The sequence below is a fragment of the Diorhabda carinulata genome, chromosome 2 (genome assembly GCF_026250575.1).
Source record: "Diorhabda carinulata isolate Delta chromosome 2, icDioCari1.1, whole genome shotgun sequence".
In the NCBI taxonomy this organism is placed as follows: Eukaryota; Metazoa; Arthropoda; class Insecta; order Coleoptera; family Chrysomelidae; genus Diorhabda; species Diorhabda carinulata.
This window is the reverse complement of record NC_079461.1, coordinates 11,411,410-11,438,340: the sequence shown is the minus strand read 5'-3', so window position 1 is coordinate 11,438,340 and position 26,931 is coordinate 11,411,410. Positions and strand designations below refer to the sequence as shown.

The 26,931-nt window shown below is 32.3% G+C and overlaps 1 protein-coding gene across 1 annotated transcript in view; it reads right to left on the bottom strand.

Moving 5' to 3' along the window:
* The window catches only part of LOC130903512 (limbic system-associated membrane protein-like), a 1,047,744-nt gene that overhangs the window by 131,763 nt on the left and 889,050 nt on the right, over window positions 1-26,931 (bottom strand). Inside the window, exon 6 of the mRNA XM_057815654.1 lies at window positions 16,166-16,263. Coding sequence (XP_057671637.1) covers window positions 16,166-16,263 — 98 coding nt within the window. The remainder of the gene's footprint in view (window positions 1-16,165; window positions 16,264-26,931) is intronic.

The window sequence follows — 26,931 nt, the reverse complement described above, 5'->3', positions numbered from 1 at the left end:
TCATTGTACAATTTGTTGAAAAAATAATAATACATATAGTAAATGAAATTGAATACTTGTATTGAGAATTAATAACTGGTTAGATAGTTCGATAAAATGTGAAATGAATCATTTCATGAAATGCGAAAAGATTAGGAGAGGAAACAAATAGAAGTAAGTAGATAATGGAAAATACATTGTACAAGGTATTGAGTATGAATATACACATAATAAATCAAAATTGCTGCCACCAAAAACAACGATTTCTTAATATTAATTTTTTTGCAATAGCATGACCATCTCGATAGCATCAGAGTATTATTGGCCTTTAGAAAAACAATATTTTTTTAACTCCTGAAGAATCAAGATACGCGGATTGAAAAGACCTTGTCGGTAAATGGTTGTTTGTCTACTTCTGTTAAGCGTGAGAAAAGTTAACGTTTGAAGGAACTAGAAGAAAACCAACTGCTCTGCTCAATCACTTCACTACAACGCGTTATATTCCGACCACCATCCCGACTAGAACTTTTTCCTCATTTCCTTGAAACATCATCATAACTTTACAAGGTTAAAACAAGGTTAACCTTATTAGTGCAAGCCTGACGAACTCCACGCTAGGAGTGCATCAGGATAACCCTATTCAAAGTAAATTAATTTTCCATCAGGTTTTCCTGATTGTGTCCATATAAGGAACTTCTCAGGATCCCCTCATTGTGAATCAAAATATTTCTATCGGGTTAGTTGGGCGAGGTAAAGTAAATTAATTTTTCTTCAGGCTTTCCTGGTCATTTTCACGCAATTTATCTCTCAGGATCACCTAACTAAATTAAAACCTATTTTTTATCAGGTTATCCTAACAGAATCTACACTTGGATCGCATTAGATTGACCCTATTGAAAATAAACTGTTTTTTATCAGATCTTCCTGATCATGTCCATAAAAGGAATCTCGCTGTTTTCCCTAACTGGAAAAATAATATTTTCTCATGAAATTTGGATCTTTCCTAATATTTCTATTTTCAAATCACTCATTTTAAAGCATCTAATTGGAACCTCCTATGAATTCCGATACAACAGTACTCTCATTTCACTTTTAGAAATTGCTTATTCATTTGCTGTTGAATTTGAAATCAAACTGAAGTGTAAACTACTCCAAGAGAGGTAGAACGTCAATAGTATAAAGAAAAGTTGATATCGATCTAAACCAGATTTAAATCTTTGCGTGAATAGTAATTTCTGAATATAGTTAACATCATAATTTATAATATATAGCTTATATTCTTTCTTCAGAGTTTATATTGAAAGCGTTTGGATATAACAAACATTCTCTCTCATTGGTGTACATTCAGTTGTATGTATGACATTACTACTTTGAAATGTTGACCCTACTAATAATTTTCCTATCTATTCAAAAGTGAGAAAGTTTTGTTAGGTATTTTTCATGGTAGATATAAGTTTCTATGATTAATAGAGTATTCTCACAAATAATTTTTGCTTGTGTGAACCAATTACTCCCATACAAACCAAAAAGAAAATCTGATTAGAAATATGATAGATAATTGTGATTAGATCAGTCCAATTAAATCCTGATTTGAACCATATGAAGTGATCCTGATAAGGATCTTATTAGGCAATCTCAATCAAGGCCATATAAGGTAATCCTGATAAGGACCATAAAATGTAAACCTGATCAGGACCTCATTACTGATTAACGTTACATCCTCATTATATCCTTGTCAGGTTATCCTGACCTATAATTACCAGGTTGTGCAATAACTTGATAAAGTCCTTATCGAGTTCTTACAAAAAATTCTCGTCGGGAAAGTGAAAAGTGAAAACTACTGCATAGAAAGTTTGTAGTTATGATTTGTTTCGAAAATACTTTTATGCAGACAGTTACAAGAAGTTCATTAGATTGTACAGTTTCTTTTATTTGATCTTAATTGTAGAGAAACTTGGCATTATACGGTTTTGTGGAAACAATTTTCTTATGAATACGATTACTTACGGGATAATTTCTATAATTTTATTTTCCAATTTATTATCTGGACAAAGATGATTTTTTACCAATAAATGAATCAAAAGTTCATTCAACTGCTACGACTCAAATAGTGCCGAAGAAATTGCCTCTGTCAAATTAATGTATCTAAATCAAATTTCCGCTGAAATATCTTCGATTATACAGACCATAAAAAGCAAAAAAGAAATAAAGTGGTGAGATTGAATGTAAAATACCAAAATAGAAGTGGAATATAATTTATTCATCCAAGCCTCTAAAGTTCAGTACATAGGGAGAATCTCTGTGAAATGACTAAATTGTTTCCCAGACCCACAATTCGAAATTGACGTGTGCCAAAAACGACGACAACTTCAATTGATAATGAAATTGCATGCGTAACTGAATTATTGAGGAGCACAGTTTCCCAAGATCTTCCACGGTTTTTGGTCTCATTAAATATGCAGGGTTCAAACTGATAGCAGGAATGAAGTTTGGTAAACATGAGACGGTGTTGCCAATACGAGAATTGTATGCCAAATCTGTTACCTTATTTTTAGTAAGAAATCATGTATTTTGTATCAAGAATATTTCATATTCATCTGCAGTTTACCTCATGTTTATGAGAGTTTGAACCATTCATAATGATTTAACTATTATCAATGTCGAAACATACAAAACGATATATTTTTTGAGTTAGTTTTTGGTAGTATAGAATGATATGATTGTTTATTATCAGCCACGATGTTTAGTAAAAGTTGAAATGGGAAAAGGTGTACGAAAGAAATACCATTAAATTGTACACAGATGACTTAAAAACCACTATAGCAAGTGTTCTGAAATACTTGAAGCTGGTAATTATAAATGCAAGGCTTCTATCTGAGTATCCCAAAGAAAAAAATACTTGGTATCGACAGGTGAGAGGGAATGGAACATTCCCATTTATTCTGATAATCAGTCAGCGGTTCAAAGTTGAGATGAGAGTGCTGAAAAAATAATAAAATCCCTACAATCCTATTTCTTAAGTCATACGTGATGTAAAAGAAATTTAGAGATGAATATTTAATCCAACCTAACCAAAAAAGGAGCATTAACGCCTTTTACTGGTAAAGAGCCTTTTTATGGTTAGGTTAGGTTAGGTTAGGTCTTTTCTTACATCTATGAAAGAGAGGTTCGGAAGAAGCAAGAAACAGAACTAAAAGCTTTTTCCCGGTTCGAATTATTATCGAAGAGTCCTTTTCCATCTACTAAATTCGAATCTGAAATCATTATTTTTGGTAATTGGTCATCCTGCCAGTTAAATCAATGCTCACATTTCTTCGATTATTCTATCAGTTGGGAGGGTTCCCGGTACAAACTTTTCACTTGTCCAAATTATCTTTGGATATTGGATGTACGGTGAATATAATAAACACACTGTTTACACTAACCTTACACCAACACAGTGTAATTGTGAGTTTTGTTGCGGAGATAGTATAAACAGTGTGTTCAGTATGAATATCACCAACGGTTCTAGAAATTCTAACTACCGTCATTATTAAATGATGGTCTGGTCCTATGACAAGAGTTACCAATGTTCAACTTTTTTTTTTCAATGAAAACCTCATTGATCTTTGATAGTATTTGTTATTTTATTTATTATAATAGGCGACACGCCAATTCACGTAATGTTGACATTAACAATAAATCCTCATCTGATGGACTTACATTAGAAATGTTTTCGAGTTTGCCGGAATGTACATTATATCACTTTCCCACTTTAATAAACATTTCATTTCAAAATTCAAAAGGGCTCGTAGTTTACAAGGCAGAAAAATTGCACAATCATTTGAAGTCAAATCTATAACATCTTTTCCCGCATGTCATAATAATTTGAATAATTTACTGGAGTGTCTTCTACTCTTTTCGAAGTGACCGCTGTGTCTGCCGTAGAAAATAGTCCAGCGATATTCAAAACGATCCTCTCGAAAGGACTCTCAATATTATATTGTTTCATGGATGCCTTTCTCTTACATTGTTGTCTATTATTCGTAGGGTAAGTCGTACATTTTTAGACCAGTGCTGTTTATCCAATAAAACCTTCCACAGACTCGCTAAACGGTTTTCTCGATATGACTAGCTGTCTCCTCTTTTCGAGGATTCTTGAGGATTCTTTTTAAAAGGTCCTCTTCTAAGACAAGAGATTCCCACTGAACCAAATATCCTTTTAGTACCGGTGAAAATCTTGACACTTCTTGCCAAGTAGGTAGTCAACTTTCTTCCTTCCATTGCCGAATCATTTTTAGGTGAGGATCATTCTCTTGATCTTCTTTGATCTTTGTAGGTGACCATTCTTCGTTGACCACTGTAGTTATTGAAACTACAGCTTCCTTCGATTCAGCTTTGTTACAGTGGGAGCAGTCTGCTATGCACGGTCGTCTAGATAGAGAATCAGCATTTCGATTGCTGATACCGGCTCGATATTGGATATCAAAGTTCTATTCTTGAAAGAGTTCCATCCATCTGGCGATTTGACCCTTGGGATTCTTTAACTGCATCAACCACTTGAGTGGCGCATGATCAGTGCGGAGATGAATTGTAATACAATAATTAATTCAGACCATGCTACGCACTGGTTAGATTAGGTTGTTATTGATTTTTAATACAAATTATTATATATTTCAGGATTGTCGTGTTGTTAGTTTTATAATCTGATTTAATTTTGACATTGTATACACGTAATGTATATTACATATAAACATTTTCATATGTACATTCTAAATGGTAATTTCGTATTTTATTGTAGTTTTCTTGTATTCCAAAGCTTTCCAAAAATTGTAAACAATTTGTAGACAATAAAGCATTTCTCTTACTCTCTCTCCAAAAATGATTTATGTCAGTGGTGAACTTGTTCTAGAAAATGAAGTTTCCTCATGCTGTTTCAACTTCTCAGATGTAATAATCGTGGATTTACCAAGTCTAACATTTGAGTTGGTTGTGCAACTTGGCTTTAAATTCCGCTACTCAATTTTTGTAGAATTAAATAAAAACTTCACTGATAATATTGTCAAAAATATTATTTTCGTATGGAATTGGAACTCGGACGAAAGAAGTGAAAAATAGTGAGTTAACGGCCTAGCAGAATAAGAGATACAATCGCCTCTAGTGTTACCAGTCTAATTGCTGCAATCACTAACCTTGCAGATAAATGCATGAGAAATTATTTACACATGAGATTTAATGGGGTATGTCATTACGAACATATAATTTTCGTTACAATCTGAAAAAAGATCAATGTTGAAGTCCAACTAAAAACAATAGCACTAATGAGTGCCACCATCGAATGTATCCGAGATAATTTACGCAAAATTTTTTGAAAAAGCGGAAGCAACATAAAAATCTTCATTGTTCTTATTCATTGTATTTGATCGCAGAATTTTTTTAAGCACTATTAATTTTGTAACTGTTTTCCAAGCAATGAGTTTTGCTTAGAACAAAACAAGAGATAATCTGATAGCAAAATATCTCGAAAATATGAAGTTTGTGGCAGACCTTCCCATCCCAACTGTCGCATCCGTTCGTATGTTATTGTGATTGAAAAGTTAGGTCATTCCGATTCTTTTTCTTTCATAGCTTTATCCATATATGCATTTGCAATAGTTTGGTAGGTTGGCAATGTTTAAAATTCTTCTAAGCCGACAGCTTCAGCTTTTTCGCATTCATATCTCAGCGCTTCGCTTTTATCCAACCATTATGGTTGTCTCGTGAGATCTTCAGACATCACTTTTTATCTCCGGTAACAAGTTGCTGAAAACTGCAATCGATTTTGTTGAGAGAATAGCAAACTACAGATTGTGATCTGTGAATGCGGTTGTTTTCAGTTGGTTCATGTGGAACCGACTTTATCTAGCAATTAATTGCAACAAGTTTTTGCGATAACTCAAAATTGTTGCGAGCTCTTGTTAACGAACTAATACTAAAAAACGACATCGATTATTCTTAGACTTGCTACACTGATCATTGGAACTTAGGTTATTCCTTTGAAAAATAATCACCATATACGAGTACAGGTATTACAGGTATTTTTTTATGATCTCATATGGAACATTATTTACATTGAAATGTGTAGTTTGGAGTATACGTAACCTAGTTTTACTTGAAAGAACTGCAGACTGTATCATTGCATATATTGAATAATTATGTAAATTTCTACTTCAGGTTATAGTTTATTTTGTTTGAGTTCTGAGCTTTCTTTGTGAGTAGTGCAAAAATATGTGAATATTACTATTCACTATACACTCGTTGGAAAAATATTACAAGAAGGTCAAAACTGATAAGATATAGTTAAATGTTTTCCGTTCCTACTTAATTATTTATCTCAGAATATTCTTATCATTTGGATAAGTATAGACTTATATGTACTCGTAAGATACTTCTCCTGATTTTTAGAGAATATTTCGTAATAATATCAAACAAGCTCCGTCGACTTCAATAAGAATAAAAAAAATAACAAATCATCTTTAGCTTTCATATATTATATAATCTCAAAATGGTTGTGAGCAATAGTGAAATATTAACTATTTCATAATGTATGTAACCCTATTTGTAACACGTATTCTTGTGATTTTTGTTATTAAGCAAAGGGGATATTAAAAATTTTTATTTCGACATTCCAGCTAAACAGTGACTTTTCTAAGGATTAAAATTTTTTCATAGAATTCGATTCTATCATTTAACATAGTTGCCTTCAAGGCGGATACAACTATTTTAGCGGTTATACAATTTTGCGAAACCATTTTTATAGTACGATTTGTTATTAGTACCAACAAAGGCGCTTACTCTTCATCGCTGCAAAATTTCTGTCCATCAAGCATTCTCTTGAGGTCTGAGAACAGGAAAAATCACTAGGGACCAGATCTCGAGAATACGATGGACGCGGAAGCAATCCGAAGCCCAATTTATGCGGTGCATTGTCTTGATGAAACAGCCTTTTTTTCTTCTTCAAATAGGGTCTTTTTACCGAAATTTCTTCCCCTAAACGCTCCAATAACGCTTCCTTTGGTTCTTTTTCTTTTTAATATCGTCATTAAATATCGCATCTCAAAATACTTTCCACGTGCAGACTATTCGGATAACTGTCGATTGAACTCCGATGTGAAATGATGAAGTCATAGTTTATTGTCATATATCGATGCAGAAATTTTGGTTTATTATGATTGAACAGGGTCAAACATTGCTCAGGATCATAAATTCGTAGTGGACTGTGAGCTCGCGCGACATATACCCAAATATTCATTCATGATATACCCAACACGTTCCTTTCTAAGGCCTCAGTTATCTAAATCAATTCCATTTCACATTTACCCCAAAATGATTTTGTGGATTTTTTTGATGTTTTTGTCTGTGATAGCTTCTTTGGGGTGTCTATCGTCCTTGGTCTATCGCCTCGTTTGAACGTAACAAGCCATTTCTGATTTTTCATCTGAATGATTTTTATCAAGCCAAGGCTTGTCTTGCCAAAAAGCGATACTAATACACTAAATTACAAATTATCCATTTTTCAAAGTTAATATAGGTTGCTTCACTTAAGGCACTCTCTGAAAATGTGGGTGCGATCTGTTCTTATTCCAATGAGAGCAAATTTGAAGAAAATGTATTATGTCGTTTTATAATTTGGCAATTTTTATTAGTTTATTACATTTTGTTGTTAACAGGAAAAAATATGTTTGATACTTGGCTTGAAAAGTATGGGTACTCTTCTTCAGATATATCAAACTTCAAGGTCAAGGTCAAAATCCAAAAAGAAAACATAAGTCTTTCGAATTGAGATAGAACTTAGCAATCAGCTGAATAGGTTATGGCCATTAATGGAATACAATATCAAAGAATATGTTGCAAGATGTACATGTACATTTGAGCATGAGAATGGAACAAAAAACAACTAATTAATTAATCTAAGCGATGTTTCGATCTCTTTAGATCAAATAACAAAAAAATTAGGCAATAATAAGTAACCAGTGATGAAAATTGGAATTATCATTACATACACAACACACAACAAAGTTGTCCGAATCGAGATAAAACATAACAATCATCTGAACAGGTTATGGCCATTGTATTATGGAATACATATATATAATACAAGATTAAAGAGTTTGTCGCAACAGAAAACATAAAGAATTCTTGAATTCATGATGGAATGATGCAAATCAAATTGTGAGAGGTAATGAGTTTTTATACCATTTTACACGTACATTTGAGCATAAGAATGGAACAAAAAACAGCTAATTTATTATTCTAAGCGATATTTGGATCTGTTTAGATCGATTAACAAAGAATTGTTGGTAATAATTTATAACCAAGAATGGAAATTGGAATCACCATTACATACTCAATCAAAACGGTGGACTAAATGGATTGGAGCAGCGAAAGTCATCCGAATAGAAATAAAACATAGCAATCAGCTGAATAGATTATGGCCATTGTATTACGTATTACATATTGTCTATCGACTATTCGTTAAAGGTGAAAATAGTTACCAGTATGACTGTACATTATCAAACCGATTAAATTGTGAAATCATAAAAAAATATCCACTTATGCAGAATTTATCAAGACATTGAACTGAGTCATAAGTCGATGAAAACGATGATCGAATTCATTGAACTCCAGAAATTACTGATTATTTTCAGACCTTGAAAAAAGTCTACAAGGAAGGAAATATCAATTAAGTAAGGAATTTATAGTTGGGACCTGAAAATTGCACAGAAACAAGAAGAATTACTTTGAAGCGTTCAGCCTCTTAATGATAATCTTATAAATTTAAATTTAATATTTTCATCATCTTTACAAGCCCTCTCTTCGGAATATTCCAATAAAGTTGTTTTCATTATATTATTTGAATGATACGGTTATATATCCATTCTGAATACAACAGATGAAAATGCGAATTTTTTTGAGGATATTATAATCTGTCCCTGGAAGAATTTAAGTTCGTTTTTGTCCCTAAGTCTTCAATATCGTTAAATAAAATGAGATTTTTATATATACACAAGCAAAATACAAAATAAAACGAACTGAAAATTTGTCGACAAAAGCTGTACGAGTTAATGCTTTCACTGCATACACCGTCCAGTCAATAAACGATCGACGAAATCCATCATAATATCCGTTTCAGTTTCCGCTGACAAACACAACCTTTTTTAATTTGATCATTTGGTTATTCCATGATTCCGTTTAAAGAGATCCATTTCCAAGCAAGCAGGTAAAACCTTGATAATCTGTATGTACGTTTCAAATGGTTTACAAATGTTGCTTTGTGAATTTCAATTTGGGAAATGTGGGACTCTATTGAAAAAAATTATCGACTCTGCCATTTCACTCTTTTACTTTTTTTGATTGAGATGTGAAGCTTCAACTAAAACCAAAATAACTCTTTTCATAGGATTTTTGTTCCCTTTTATCTGAGTAACTTGCTACAGTTAACATCATATTTTATTTTTGTTTCCAAATGAATATTTACAGAGTGTCCTTAGCCATTGCAACTTTCAATATATTGCATAGATAAGTCTTGAATTTTATTTAATATTTGTATACGGTTTAAAAATGAAAATAACAATACTAAGTAAACAACTTCCGCTACTTTGCTTTTGAATTGTGATGGACAGAAAAGAGTATTAGTCAAAATCTTAACCTCAAATTTCATTTAATATTTTGTACTTTTTTTTCTCCGTAGAATTGTAACTTGCACGCAATGAAATGACATCAAACCGATACTGTGGCAAGTGCAGGATCTTGCATGGAACAATAATATGAACTTCAACTACGCATGCTGTTATCAAGAAATATTGGGTCTTGCATTGCATTTCACGTTGTATTGCATCATGTCAAGCGGGCTTGACTAGAATAATTTTAAAGATGAGTAGAGTGCAGCAACTGTCTTCTACTTGCATGTAAATAATTTTATTCTATTTTTATCTTTTTGCAGCTCGTTAAGTATTACATGGGATTTGTTTCTTAGTTATGTTCATTTCAGCACAAAATTATTCTTTGAATTGAATACCAATATCCTATTATATCAATGCTTGCCAATCGTGTTGTCCCAATTTATACATATGACTTAAATGTATTCAAACACGCAAAAAAAAATTTGTCACCCTAACTATTCCATTTGTTTGTTATCACTTTCCGTGAAGCCAACTTTTTTAGTAATCAAGGGGAGTCATATCAGGTGGATATCTTCTGTAACATTAGAAGACGAATGTTATGATAGAACTAAAATGTTTTATTAAATACAAGCGATCGTTTTTTCCTAAATTTGACATTAAAACATGTGAACAAACTCATAATTTTGCCAAAAGCAGGGGTTCCCAAATAAATAAGTAAAAAAGTTACAAGAGTTCAAGGTTCTCAAAACCGTCCCCCTCCATAGCAGTTACTGTTAGACGCAACGGCCGTGTGTACCGATACCTCCGTATGGCCTTGGTATGAGTGTGAGTGTTCCCGCACCCCTTCCACCCACCCCACCGCATTTTAAGTCCAATGTCAATAACCTTGCAGTTTGTTCAGTGCTTCCATTGTAACTAGTACGTTCTGGCACAGTGTTTTCCGTGAAATATCAGTCAGCGTGTTTGCTGTATTGTGGGTATTCTATAATTACTATGATGTTTGAATTGGAGTAATTATTTTTGTGTTGTGTGAGTTCTGTGTGATGCTGAATCAGAGAAGATGAACACGTCAAAGAAACGCAAATATATTGACGATTATATTCAATATGGGTTTGTTTCCTTGCTTAACGATAATATTGATCACCCTCAGTTCGTTATTTGCTATGAAGTATTAAGCAATTACGCGATGAGGCCTAATCGTCTTCTGAGACATTTGTCAACCAAACATGCCTCTTTAAAGGACAAACCTGAAGAATTTTTCACCTCTCAGAATTTAAAGCGCATGAAGTTAGATAGCACTGGATCTGCTACTCAGTCATTTCTAAAAGTACTTGAAGCTTCCTATGAATTATCTGTTCTTATTGCCAAGGAAAAGAAAAACACTATTGGTGAAACGCTTGTTAAACTGTGCCTTTTAAAAGCATCCGATGTTGTCCTTGGAACTGATAGTAGGAAAAAGCTATCACAAATACCACTTTCAGACAACACCGTAAAACGCCGAATTGATGATATGGCCAAGAACATTAAAAACCAAGTGGTTGATGCAATAAAAAAATCCCCTTTTTTGCTATCCAGCTTGACGAGAGTACAGACGTAGCACAATGTTCTAATTTGATTGTATATGTTCGTTACATTAAAAATGAAAGAATGAAGGATGAACTGATGTTTGTACTGAGCTGGTTACCACTACTAAAGCTGTAGATGTGATGAAAGTAGCATCAGACTTTTTTGAGAAACACGAACTTTCTTGGCAAAAACTTATTGGTGTATGCACAGATGGTGCTCCTTCAATGCTCTGTTCTCGCTCAGGCTTTGTGCAGTTGGTCAAAGAGAAGAGTTGGTTGGGATTCATTGTTTTATTCACCGTCAAGCCTTGGTAGCAAAAACGCTTCCAAAGGAACTCAATGCTATGTATTACAGTAGTCAATTACGTAAAGAACAGTGCATTAAACACTCGACTGTTTAAAAGTCTTTGTGAAGATTTTCGAAGTGACCACAAAACGCTGCTATTTCATACAGAAGTACGATGTCTATTAGAAGACAATATGTTGAGAAGACTATTTGAGCTCCGTGATGAAGTGATTACGTTTTTGGCACTGCAGAAATAAAACAAGCTTAGTGCAGAGTTCAAAAAACCCACTAACCAAGTGATTTTGGCCTATTTATCAGACTTTTTTGACACGTTGAACAACCTAAACTTGAGATTGCAAGTTGCAGACTCAAATATAATAACACATCGAGATGCCATTAAGATGTACGTTGAGAAACTACAGCTTTGGATACGTGAAGTGTCAATGAACCCCAGCAACTATTCCAGTTGCAAAGTATTGTTAGTCTCAGAAGAAGCATGTTTTGAGGACGTTTTTGAAGGACCGCTTTTGAAAAACTTGATAATTGACCATTTGAAGAACCTCAACTTATCAGAGGAGTTTAACAAACTATCAACCGACCCGTTCAACATGGACATACTGTTGCCGCCAGAAGAGCTGCAAGAGGATGGAATAGAAATAAAAATGACTCTGCTGCAAGATACGATTTTCAAAAAATGGACAGACCCTCATTTTGGTTAAAGTACTGGACAGTTTATCCTAGTGTTTCAGAGAAAGCTGTTCGGATGTACTTGCCTTTTTCAACAACACACATGTGCGAAAAAGAGTTTTCAACTCTTGTGACGATCAAAACCAGGTACCGCAACAAACTTGGTGTGGAAAGTGACCTACGCTGTGCTTTGTCTGAAACTCAACCTAGGATTTGTCAACTTACTAAATTACATTTTATGTTTTGTTTTTGTGAGTAGGTAGGCCTATTGCTTTACTTTCCTCAAATTGAAAATGTATCTTTGTTACAATGTTGAATTTTGTATAAATAATTATATTCGTTTTTCATGTGAAACTGCTTTTAATTTTCATCATCATACGTACAATTATTGAATCTTTCCATTCAAAAGTGAACAAAAAATCTACCTACTCACCGTATCAAGTAAGCATATACTGGGAAGTTGGTATGTACGGCACCGTGGAAATAGGGTATTGCAAAATGAAAAGCTGATATATGTAGTATACCAGAGGGGGGCGTGGTACAAAAAAGTTTGGGAGCCACTGGACTAAAGTTTTCCTTTTCGCTGATTAATCAATAAATATTACACCATTGGAATATCGAAATACAGTGGCCAATTTACCAAATTAACTGTTTTCCTTAGAGTATTTTCCTTCGATGGAGTTTATTGTTTTGACTGTTTTCATTTGTTTCTGGAGTTAAATGGTGTTTCCAAGTTTTCCTATTGAATATGGAACCGGAACACTTGAACTATGTTTGAAATCATAACAATTTTGGTGCTTTTAATAAAATTAAGCAATCGTGGCAGTAACCTTACAGACATATTTTTCAAATGACCTTTTTATTAAATTCATTGCAAACTGTTTCGGATAAATATTTCTGAAGTAGTTTTAGTAAATGATGATCCCGTATGTTAAGCATCTTCCGAAGTCATATAGCAAATTTTATAAAAGGAGTGAACTACTTAAGAATCATTCCATAGGACTTAACACTTTCAGGATAATATTCACCCAACTTTTCTTCAGTTTCTTAAATTCTTTTTTCTGATTAAAGTAATTTTTTAGTAAAGTAGTTTTTATGATCTATTCGTAGGATGTATATGAACTTTTGACAGATTAAATTGGAAATATGGTCAAAAATACGAGTACATTGACTGCAGTTGAAGTTTTTTCAACCTCTGAACAGTTATACATCCGTTAAACAGTATCAACAAAAAGAGCATGATATTTGATAAAAGTCATCAATGCTTAGCTTATGCTGTGATGTTACGTTAAAAGGAAGAAACAAAAGAATACTTGAAAAAGCCACAAAACAACTTATAAACAGCAGCAGAAGAGATAGGCCTACACTTTGATAATGACAAAACGAAGTTTATGAAACTAATGAATAAATATGGAAGGAAGACAAAAATCAATTTCAAAGTACATAAAGATGATGGGATGTTAATAGAATTCGAGGAAGTAAGAAATTTCATGTATTTGGGTGTACTTCTAGATAATAACTGCCAAGAAGAAAATGAAATCGGACTAAGAATTGCCAAAAGTAACAGCTGTGCAAGCGACTTTGGAAGAATATTAACATATAATTTTAGACGCGAAAATCTGAAAGAGAAGAATAATGAGAAGAATTTTTGGAGAAAAGCAGACAGAGTTACGATAGGATATAAGATCAAACAATGAATGAAATTTACACACTTTTCCATGAGTCACCAATTAACACGTTTGTAAAGACAAGAAGGTTACAATATATATATATATATATATATATATATATATATATATATATATATATATATATATATATATATATACATAGATGCATCTAAATATTCTTGATTTTAGGTCTTTTCTGTTTTAAAATTAGTTTTTTTTTATAATTTTTAAAAGAAAGATTGATATTGATAATTTGCTTATTTATATTGATTTATAGATCACCTTCAGGATATAATCAACTTAGAACTTTGTTTTAGATCTCAATTCAGTGAAATATTTGGAAAATGTATTATGTCCTCTATGACTTTACTAATTTCTTATTTATTGAAATAATTCGATAATTGTTGGGAAAGTCCTTATTTTGTTATTCATGATGAAGGTGATCTATAAATCAATATAAATAAGCAAATTGTCATTGTCAATATCATATTTTGATAAAGACTCAAAGAAACGTCGAAACGTCAAAATTTATCTTTTTCTTTTAAAAATTATCAGAAAAAACTAATTTTAAAAAAGAAGAGACCTAAAATCGAAAACATTTAGATGCATAATAAATAAGAATACATATATATACATATATGTGATTGAATGATTCCCATTCACTCTTTGTCAATATTCCAAAATAATGAAACATTCTCCCCAAAACATGACGTCATTTGAACTATTCACTATGTAGCTGTACTTTCTGATTTAATTAGAATTATCCAATTATTCATATTCCTCCTACATATAGAATATCTCATGATTACTGAGTATTTAAATTTTATCATTCGAAAAACACAACAATCTCTTGATAAAACATAAAACAGCTTAAGTCTATTCAGGTAACCTTGATTTCCAGAACCCCCTCGTATTTTTTCAATTCAATCACAACATCTCAATTTGCCTTTAATATACCAATATATATATATATATAGCATTAATTGCTTCAAATTTTCAACTCTCTCTACTACATTATTCAAATGATAGATGAAAAAGATCCATCGTAAAAATTTGTTGAACTGCATCGATTGAAAGATCTACTCATTATGCATTTTTAACATTTTGCTTCGATTCAATATTTCATGGAATTTCAACTGATCGTTCAAAGTTCAACTACCTATTTGACCAGTTAAATTTAAATTTAATCCTCTAAGTTCTGCAAATTAAGTTGGGTATGCCTCATAAAGCACTTATATATAGTGGCGCTGCTTATTACAGATGAGAAAGATATATATTTGGTTGATAAAAATTGGTTTTCTATAATATCCCGATATATTTTCATTACCTGCATTTTCGTTAAAATTGATGATGCAAACACACGAAACTGTTCTTTGAACCATGAGGATCAGGAACAACAAGTGAAGAAGAATGAAAAAGAAGAACTGACTATACTGAGAACTAGAGGATTTGTACGTTTACAAATCAATAACAAGATACACAAACGCCCAAAGAGTAAGATGGTCGGGGCAAACTAAAAGGATGCCGGGAAATAGATTAGGAAAAAAGATTATTGTCCAAGGACGAGAAGGCACAAAAGGAGAGAGAGACTAAAGAAAAAATGGTTGGATCCAGTTTTGAAGGATAGTAGTAAAATTGTGAAGTCGGTGATATTTCACATTTCTAGGAAAAAGTAAACACAGAGGCTTGGGCAGAATCAGGAGGCGTCCCTGAGATGGAGCATATAGGGAACTACGCCTGTCTAGGGTAGCCAAAGATTATCACCATACAGGGAAGTAGTTGATTTTTACGTCTTTTTTCAAGATTTTATAGTATAGTTTATGAAAAAAGGAAAGAGACTGGGAAAACTACTGTGAAATAGTAATATTATTAGAAGATGTATTTGGTTTATAAATTAGGCTAGTAAAAACGACGGAAATATTCGTTGGAGAAAAAAAATTGATCGGCCGATAGTGATATTCCGACGGGAGTCATCGTGACTGCAGCGCACAACCCGTGTCGATTTCATTATAGTCTCAAGTGTATTTTTCTATATTTAAGCCCACAGTCAATTACAAAGTCCCATAATGTACCCTCACATTTAGAATTATACTCCGGGAATCCTAACAATTTTTACTGAATAATTCCATGAGTCGAACTGTTAGAATTATGATCCTTTCAATAAAGAAAGTTCAATTTATCTAGCTACTCACCCCTGTTTTCTGCCCAGAATGATTATTGTTTGAGAATAGTATTAACGGATCTATGACTTACACATCTTTTTTTATCATTGAATACGTATTAATAGCATATAATAAGTTTCGCCAAGAAGCTCTCATACTAATACATTTTACTTACTTCTGGTTGACTTTCTCCATGAACAATGCAGACAAGTTGAGCTTCAAAACCTTCCGCAGTGTGAACAACGGGTCTCTCCACTGAGATTTCAGGAGGATCTGCAACAGAAAAGTGAATAATATTAAACTTTGATCTAATGGCCTAATGTATTTTTGAGAGTATCGTCATCAAATAATGTAGAGTAGTAACAATAGATTTCAACTCTACTGAAGCTTTTTATTGTCAAATTCAAACGTTCAGTAATGTTTGCTGTGAGTGAAACTTCAGGCATAATTAGTTTATCTTCAAATACTTCTACTGAGGATGATAAAATCATAAAAAACATCGAGCGCCAAAAAATGAATTTCAATCAAGAATTACAGCGAACTTAAATTTGGATATAGAGGTGAAAAATAAATTTTTAGACCAATTAGAGAAATGTGACATAGTTTACTATCATTATATTTGCCACACTGAATTTGAATTCATTGAAATCATTCAAAACAGTTCCAACTTCTTGGCATATTCGGCGGAAATTACATCAAAATGACTTCGATGATATATAAGCTCATCAATTGAATACAATGTAATTAGTAGAGGCCGTTGTTACTTGTTATCATATTTATAAAGATGACATGTCTACAAATTACAAAAATCAGTTGAAGAAAGTCAAAAATATTCGATATTCTCGTAACATAACAAAATGAGAATATTTCAATCCAAACATGAAAAAGTAATTGCATCTAGAGGCATTACGACAATCGACAACGACCTATTTGAAAATTTAAACGACGAAGATATGCTTCAAGCGAAACCATCGATATTGACGTCTGAACTGGTATCACATACGACAATTTTAACGGGTTTATTGACACAACAACGGAGAAAGATTACTCTCCACGATATCGTAGGAATAGTATAGATTTGAATGTAGAAGACTTTGCGGATAGTTCAGAAACTGAAGTGGATAATGATTCAAAAAAACGTCAACGAAGGTTATTTGAAGCTATATCGACAAAATTACCAATGATGATAGTCCAAAATAGCTGAATTCTCATTCAATTCTAATAAATGCATCACTAACGGATGTTTCAGTGGTTCTGGAGACAATGCAGCGAAGTATAAATATAGATAGCGAATTGAACCAGCTATGCTGACACACTAGTTCCCTGTGAAATTAAAAGTGAGTGAATCAGAATCGTGCACGGTTAGGAAACTATAATGTCTGCCCGCATGTTAGAACCGACCTATGTAGCCACTTTTGTAAATATATGCGTATAGTATCATCATAAATAACATATGTAATTCACAGCCTTGCTGGAACAACGCAAATTTCTATAAAATTTTAGTAGCTCTGAATTGTAAAAAATAGAATAGGAACCGTGATAAGTGTCAGCTATTAAATTTTTCGATAGAAAAGTTATATATTCCAAGATATTAAAATGGCAGATATGCTGCAATCACGTTTTTAAAATCCATTTTAAAGCGTTTCGACTTCTAAACACGCCCTAAAGGGCCCTCGATAGAAATAGTGACCCCTCATTTCATCAACGGCAGGTGAACCAGTATACCTGGCATTAAAATGGAGTTTGATGATATACTGTAAGTCTGCGGAGCACTGGCTCTTAGTATATTAGTGAGACGTGAACAAAAACGCAAATGTAATCTGTTTCTATTCCTGTCATTTTCATAGTCGCTGGATCAATTCAAAAAACTTGAAAATATATTTTAAGCAAAATCTCCAAATTTTTGGAAAAACTATTACATACAAATAGAGTTTGCATTCCTACATTTATTGGAAAGGAAAGTTTTCACTGCTCAAATCTGTAGATCCACTTCATCAAATGAGAATAAAGTTTCAAAGAATATGACAAGCTTCTTCTATGTACAAAAATTTACATCATACCAATAGACTAAGCAAATTTCCAGAAATTAATTGTTGTAATCTCTCCCAAATATTCCCATTAGTTCAAAACTTCAGATTGTAGTATTTCTCAACTTTCTAAAACGAACAACAAACTTCCCTTACACTGATAAGAAGAAAATTTCTACGAACAAATTCTCACAGACTATACATCTCTATATTGATGCTACCAAGTTCCATAATCAATCGTCTATATTGAGTGTGCAATATATATTGAGGAGCTGTGCTCAATTCATGAGGCAATAGAACTTTCTAAGGATTCCGATCGACAGAATTTCCTATTATATCGAATTAATTAAGTGCACTTCAAGGTATTTCTAAACAATATCAAATTTTTCTTTTGATATCTATGAATACGAATATTCATTCTATTAACAAGATCGTTAAATTACGTTGAAAATCTGCTGCTTTCATACTTAGAAATATAATAATTTATTAACCAGTAACGACAGAGATAACTTCAATCGACAAATAAGATTTTCTCCAGCGTATCTCAGGTAATATACTTGACATATAATTTATTTAAAATGAGGTTAACGTATGATAATATCATTAACTCTAGAGATGGATTCCTTATAAACTTTGTCCCTATTAACTCGCTTACTACATGCGCTGTAGATCCAATAGGACGTATCATTTAGATTAGTTGCCATGGCCACATTTAGATCGATTTGATATTATTCGATGGAATGATAACTTATTTCTAGAATTGATTCCGATATTTTTGAAATATCTAATTCAGTTATAGATGGTATTTACCGACAAACCACGGTTTAAACGTTACCGGAGGGCTGGCGGTAGTTTCAGTTTCAGTTTAACATGAAACGAAAGATCTGAACCTTTCAAATTGTTCACATTTTTACAATATTATTGAGGCTTTAATGAAATGATTTAAAATTTACACTTTATATTTGATGAAGTTGACAATGATGATGAGAAAATTATCGACCTTGTCGACGAAATAAAAAAGTTGTTCTCTAGATCAAATCTTCAATTGTCCCACTAAGTTGTAAAATGTGCAGGCTTCTATCAAAAATATTTCTTTGTATTTCTTCACGAGGTAAACTAAAAGTACTACACCATTGTCAGAGAAATTGCACTCGGAAATTGTTCTTTTTTCATTTTTGTTTGTACAACTTTCTCAAATAATTTAACAACAGCAAATATCGGAAAAATTTTGGTTATATTCCCGCGCCAATGATAACTACCAGAAAAATGTATGTTCAACTTTAACCTGTAAAATAAAGAAATTTTGTTTTATTTTCGTTGAAACTTTTCTTTTTTATCCCCAGGTTCACCTTAGGGTTGTGAATTTGGTCTTAAGAGAGGATGGAATGTAATTTTTGAGACTTTACTAGAATCATCAGAAGATCATATAGATGGACCATTGGATTCGATTTTTCTATGAAAATTTCAGGATCAGATAAAATCAAATAATTGAAAATCATCATTCAAGATACACAGTTTATAGATTGAGCCTATTTTAGTTTAGAAGTAAATAAATCAGTGAATCTTTACTACAGAAATGTGGCGTTTACTTAGTTAATTCATCGCATGATGATTTTTATTATGAATGAGTTTTTGCCTTTCCACTTTTTTGGTTCAATCGCCACTCTTTCAATTAGTCGTTAAATTGGCAGTATTCAATATTTCATGTCCATCACTCTAATTTCGTAATATTTTTGTAATCGGTAGTCGGCTATGCTTGCTTGATCATGAGAACATTATGTTGTTTCGCGTTATTGTATTAGTGGCCGATTTTGAATTTGACAACACTATATTGGATTCGGTCCATTTTTCTTTAATTTTATACTATAGAATAGATTTTGTGTTCAATGTTTCTTTGACTTCTTGGGCTTGAAATGACATTTACTACAGTTTATTCATAGTTTGGAAACAGTAAATGTTCTGTTCATCATACATATCTAATAATTACAAGAATAAGTAACTTTCTCAAAAATTTCACCATTATTGCATAACAATTTTTTGATCACTTTTTGTATTAATATCTCTCGAGAACAATAGAAACAGATTCTTCCAACTTGTGACCTCATTAAAAAGCAGAAATGTTTGCATTTTATTGTTTATGGTAATTCAATATATAATAATCTTTTCATTTCAGATATGCTGCAATCACGTTTTTAAAATCCATTTTAAAGCGTTTCGACTTCTAAACACGCCCTAAAGAGCCCTCGATAGAAATAGTGACCCCTCATTTCATCAACGGCAGGTGAACCGGTATACCTGGCATTAAAATGGAGTTTGATGATATACTGTAAGTCTGCGGAGCACTGGCTCTTAGTATATTAGTGAGACGTGAACAAAAACGCAAATGTAATCTGTTTCTATTCCTGTCATTTTCATAGTCGCTAGATTAATTCGAAAAACTTGAAACTATATTTTAAGCAAAATCTCCAAATTTTTGGAAAAACTTTTACGTACAAATAGAGTTTGCATTCCTACATTTATTTTCTGCCACAGAGGAAAGATTTCACTACTCAAAGCTGTAGATCCACGTCATCAAATGAGAATAAAGTTTCAAAGAATATGACAAGCTTCTTCTATGTACAAAAATTTACATCATACCAATAGACTAAGCAAATTAAATTAATTACATATAATTATTAGTAGCCGATTTCGAATTTGACAACACTATATTGGATTCGCTCCATGTTTCTTTAATTTTATACTATAGAATAGATTTCGTGTTCAATATTTCTTTGACTTCTTGGGCTTGAAATGACATTTACTATAGTTTATTTATAGTTTGAAAACCTCCAGTAAATGAATTCTGTTCATCATACATATCTAATGATTACAAGAATAAGTAACTTTCTCAAAAATTTCACCATTATTGCATAACAATTTTTTGATCACTTCTTGTATTAATATCTCTCGAGAACAATAGAAAAAGATTCTTCCAACTTGTGACCTCATTAAGAAGCAGAAATGTTTGCATTTTATTGTTTATGGTAATTCAAAGGAAGCTTTTCATTGTAGAATTTAATATAAAAAGTGCTTTAATCAGACGAAAAAGCATCATCCAAGGATGCACTTGCTTCTTTTGTTGATTCTAATTTTCAAATAAGATGAATTTCATAAAAGGGAGAAATTTCTTCTGCTGTTGCTACCGTCACAATAAAAAAGTACGATTCAAACTTTTCACAGAAATTGTTCCATGCTAAAACTCCCTTGAAATATTCAAAGCGTTTTATATTTTTTTTGCTAAAATGTCTTGATTTCATACTTCTTCTAATTGAAAATTAGTTCCTAAAACAGTGAATGTGATTACATTCCATTAAAATTTTTGATCAAAAACATAAATTATGTGAAATCCCGATTCAACCAGAGTAAATGATCAAAATCCACGTGCACAGATAAGTTACAACATATTTCATATAGATTTGTGATCATCGAATAGAAAGCTGATTAACAATGGTGGATTTATAATGCGAAAAGATACTGGAAGCTTTTACATTTGAAATTCGCTCAGATAACTTGAATATAGGTCGCTATGAACGGGAAATTGTATTATCGATGTCGGTATTTTCTTCGATAAGGGATGTTAGGGGCTAATTTGAATTACCTATCGCCGAGAGTACATACACGCATGAGATGTTATCTCATATGCTTTTAGGTAGATACGTTATACGAGTATGAACTTCAGCAAAAAGTCTGGTCAGAGATATCGCAATAGCAATCACAATTTAGAGATTAATCAAATTGAGGGTCGATGTAGCTTGTTTATCTGCATATACAGTACGGCGCATGCAAAATGAAAACCCTTCCATATTATTCAAAGGAATTCATAGTAACATTGTAACTCAGTCACGGGCTTCACATTTAAATATATAATCAACAGAGATATTAATAAAATGTTTCTTAGTAAATTATTTCAACACTTTCAGTGCTGGCGAGACCATTTGAAGTCATACGAAACTTGAATGGGTCAGGCATGTTCTATGCTTCAGATCGTCGTAAGCCATTTCGTTAGTTCGTTTAATTTCGCAATGAACCATCGCGAAAAGGGAACTTCCAGCGCCAAAAGTCTCGAAAATGTTTATACATTTTACGAGACAAAATTATTACCGTTAACAGATGAAAAGAGAAAGCAATATTTAATGAACTCAGAAGATGATCTCGAAGACTTTATAGTATTGAGTGAGTGTAAGTCAGATAATTATGAAAATAGCTAAGGCGCAGAAATTGTTAAACCTGACTTCGATATCATTTATTATGTTGATACTTTAATTTAGGATGCGTATACTCCAAATCAACTAGTAAATATCGTTCAAATGATAGAACGTTCAAGTAAAATTCTCAATAAATACATTGTACAGGACGCGGTGGCAATTTTGTATTACCCATTGGATTTTAATAAATAAGGTTGAATTGAAATTTATATTTAATTTGTATTTACTCGTAATATGGGTACCATAATAAATATTATTGGAAAAAGTCTCGTGTTTCTAGTTTCATGAGTCGAGATCATTTTAGGATAATATTGTTTCCACTTCCACTCAAAATCCTTCATGTGATGGATCAAAACAAGCTAATGGATTATAAAAAATTATATGTCTGTTCATATTATTTGTACTTGAATCTTGAAAATAAAATTTGTTATCCATATAAAAATTGTATATTGAAAATAAAAATCATAGATCCGTCTCCAAATTACAGTGGAGGTCTTTCATCACGTGACAAATACGTCAGCGCAATATTCATATGAATGAAATCCGAATTTCTGACTCAGTAGAAATAATCGTTATGACTTATATTCCAAACGGTCTGCTTTTTAGGAATTGGTAATTTAAAAAGAAATTCAGCTTTCTTAATATATATATTTTCTTTATATAATTAACATTGACATATTCAGCAAAAGTCTTCTGATAAACATACAGAAAATTAAAACTGGCCATGCTGGGTTATTATTTGAAAGTTGATTTTTCGCAGTATGATTTATTTATGTAGTTTACAAAATTGACGTGATATCCAATCAATGAACTGATTTTTATTAGAAAACTTTGGAAATCGACGTTTTGGTGAATAAACTACTATCATTAGGGCAAAACACATATAAAAATGTCCATAACAGACATCAGAACAAAAATTTAAACACATACTAGAAACTGAAAACACACAGACGAATTTTTTGAAAGGTCCTAGCTGGCACCCAACTCTTTTTATCTAAGTAGTAACTGGTAGTTCACATTTATTTTCTCTACCTTTACTTAGTGGAATTCCTTTGATTTTTTTTAAAGTTCAAGCTTCTTGTACTCTGATTCTTTCATTACTTAGAACCACTATGATCAAACCATTGAATTACAAGTTTTCACAATACAATACCTACATGAAATTCGGCAGAAACAACACAGTAAACAAAGCTCACGTTAAATTGGTACTTACGCATGTTACGTCAATTATATCATGTCTCTTTTTACAGTTACTTCTGTCAACTTTAGGAAACTATTACGTATGTCTTGTAGATGGTCTGGACAATTGATCTCAGGTTATCATGATCCATTTCTATTGATAGAAGAAGATATTATGTAGTATGTTCGATAAATCCTAGATTGAGTTATGTGACAGTCGAGGAAAACCTATTGCTGTATTGCCTTTAGGAAGAATAGAAAACACATTCCTAATGACGTAAAAACTACCAAGTTGAAAATACGACAAACCTTTGCGCGTTAGTCGAATAGTAAGGTGATTGGTAAGCGGTTAGATGAAAAAGTTGTTTTATTAATAATTGAGAAAGCACTTTAACAACAGGGAAAAGAAAAAGAATATAATTGATACCATGTGCCACTATAATAAACTAGTTTACATATTTTGACTTTTCTATTAATCTCGAAATAGATGTTTTTCAATGTATCAAACTACTTGCAAAAATACCATACAGTTAACATTAAAGATAGGGAAAGCTACATGTAAGTGGGATTGTACAACTGGAAAAGATAGAAAGAGCATGATGTCTTCATGCTATAATCAATTTATTATTTGTCATACATTACTCAACGTCCAATGTCTTATTTAACACTGAATTAAAATGTTACGTAGTATGTTTGTTTTGTTGGTGGACATTATATCTATGTTCTCACAGGAGAGATAACCCATAGATTCTTTGATAAGTGTATATCTTTATTCTTTTGAATTTTTCATAGTGAACCACGTTAAAAAGTGAGTACCACATGTATTTAGTGAATTTTAGAACCAGTCAAAGATTACGTATACCTTCCAATTGGTTGATGATATAGCGACAACCTGCCCTTTGTTGTAAACCATGTATTCCGAAATTTCAGAAATCTGCAGAATTCACAGTCTGACCTGCATAAAGTCTGTTGCCGTCACCGGCCTCTCCCTATGTATACACTTCAGGTTGTTGACGACACCTTTGGACGTCATGAGACATATAACTTATTTCTAGTACTTTTTTCAGAGCATTAAATATCTCTTACATGTCAATATTGTTGTCATTATAAATTTTTCTTGCAAAATACTGTCAGCTTTATAATATGTCAATATCTATTGATCTAAATGACAAAATTGAGATTTCCAGTTTTCCTATCATTTCGATCCAAATAGGAAACCACTCCAAATTTTTCTCTCCCAGTTGACACCATGACCTCTCTAATCGATCACTAAAAGAGACATTGAAAAAGCTATACGTAATTCAAAAAATAACAAAACGGCTGGTCCGGATGGAATTCCTTCAGAAATACCCCAACTCCTCGATGAGAAACATCATATATGAGACAGGTCACTACACCAGGCAACGGTTAAGCTCTACTTTGCCTAAGAAGATAAATGCAAGAAGATGCGAAAACCATAGACTTATTATCCTGACGAGCCATACCCCAGAAATATTTCTTGGAATCATACACCAAAGAATATTCCGAAAGTGCGTAAGAGACATAAGTGCCTTGGACGGTTAGATTGAAAATCGAAAAAAATTTGAGACGCATCGGCAAGAACGTAAATTATTTGAATTGATTAAGAAGAGAAAAACAGCGTACCTAGGGTACATTATGCGAAACAACAAATATCAATTTTTGCACCTACTGATCAAAGGTAAAATTGAAGAAAGAGAGGGATCAGAAGGAAGAAAATATCTTGGCTGCGAAACATTAGGCAATGCAAAGGACTTCAGTACTTACAATCCTTAATGCAAACCGCATGAAATAGAGAAGCGATAGAAAATGTTATCCATCAGTGGATATGCATTAAAAGAAGAGGAATCCGAAAAATTCCATCATAAAAATGTTCAGATAATCTTGTGTGACATAATCTATACCGGTGGATTGCATTATATGTATTCATGTCAGAACAGATATGAAGGTTTAAGAATTCATAAATTTCTACATACTTAATATAAGCAGAGTCTCATCCGTTCCAAGCTTGACTATGGTTATTTTATTTACATGCTCGATCCCAACTTACTTATTAACCTTTGTACAGAATACCAATCTTTATTTGAACACCTTCCTTCACTGTTTTCTTCTTCTTTTTATATAAAAATATCTCTATAGTGGACACTTCATTTACCGTATACAATATGAATCTCCTAGTGTACTTGTGAAGAAAGTATTCCTATAAGTTCTTCATAAAAAATCGCTCCTCCTCTTTCTAATATATTTTCTACCCTATATGTACCTCTTTTGTCAATAAAATCATATTCACCGATCACCCTATAGTCAAACAAATAGACATCTACCAAACTCTCATGATATAATAGTGTCTCTTATCTGGTTTCCATTGTACACTGGAATAAATGGAAACAAATCAACAATGAAGCCTCCAACAACCCCTATGATATTTTAGTGCAGATTGATAATGACCCCAAGATTAAATTTTTGTAGCAGGAGAGATGACAATTAGAAGACTCCGTATTAATAAAACGGTTACTTGATATTATCAGAGAGTCGTCCTGTCTGTCAAATTTCTGATGTTCCTGTATCCGTCAGCTCATATTCACCGACTGCAGAGAATATTTCACTACATATGTTCACTGTAACCTGAAACTGAGCCTTGACACTCAACAGCTTGACAGAAATCAAGGAAGTCTTGGAGTATAGTTTATATATGTATTATGATATGATTTTGTAACACTATGTTACCTTTATATTCTTTATTTGTTTCAAATGCCAATGACCAGCGCTGTCGAAGCACCTTGTACATGCTTGGATAAAAATTGATTACGATATTAATTTGAAAAAATAGATTACCTCCTAACTAGTAGAAGCTTCAAAGTATATTGAATAAGTTGATATTCATATCGAAGATTTAATTTGAAATATAATTAAAGAAATTATCTATTGAAATTGAACATTTCATTAACTGTTAACCAATGCATTGTCTGTATAGACTAAACCTAATTTTCTATTTGTACACTAAAAACTTCAGAATTGAGTGTAAGATATGACAGCAATTTATGTTTCACTAGAACAAAATAACAAAAAATTGAATGATATTAAAATTAAAATGTGAAATACAGTTTCATTTGTGTCTACATAGTATCAGATTCGAAATAAAATACATTGTGTTATGTAATTTTATATTCATGCATATCTCTAAAACAACTGAAATTATAAAATAGTCGTCTCGTTTGGAAAATAGTATATGAGATGTGGAAGCTTTTGATAAATTAGAGTTTCCACGTTTATTGTACATTTTTTTTTGGAAAATTGTATACCATTATTTACAATTTCTTTTATAAAACATGTTGAGATATATTACGAGAAAACTAGAAAATATTAAATCTATAGTTGAAAGGTGAAAATATAGAAAAGGGCAAGTTGTGATGGACGCGAATGCTCTAAATGTAGCACTGGAATAGTTCTTCCAATATCAATTGCAGATTATA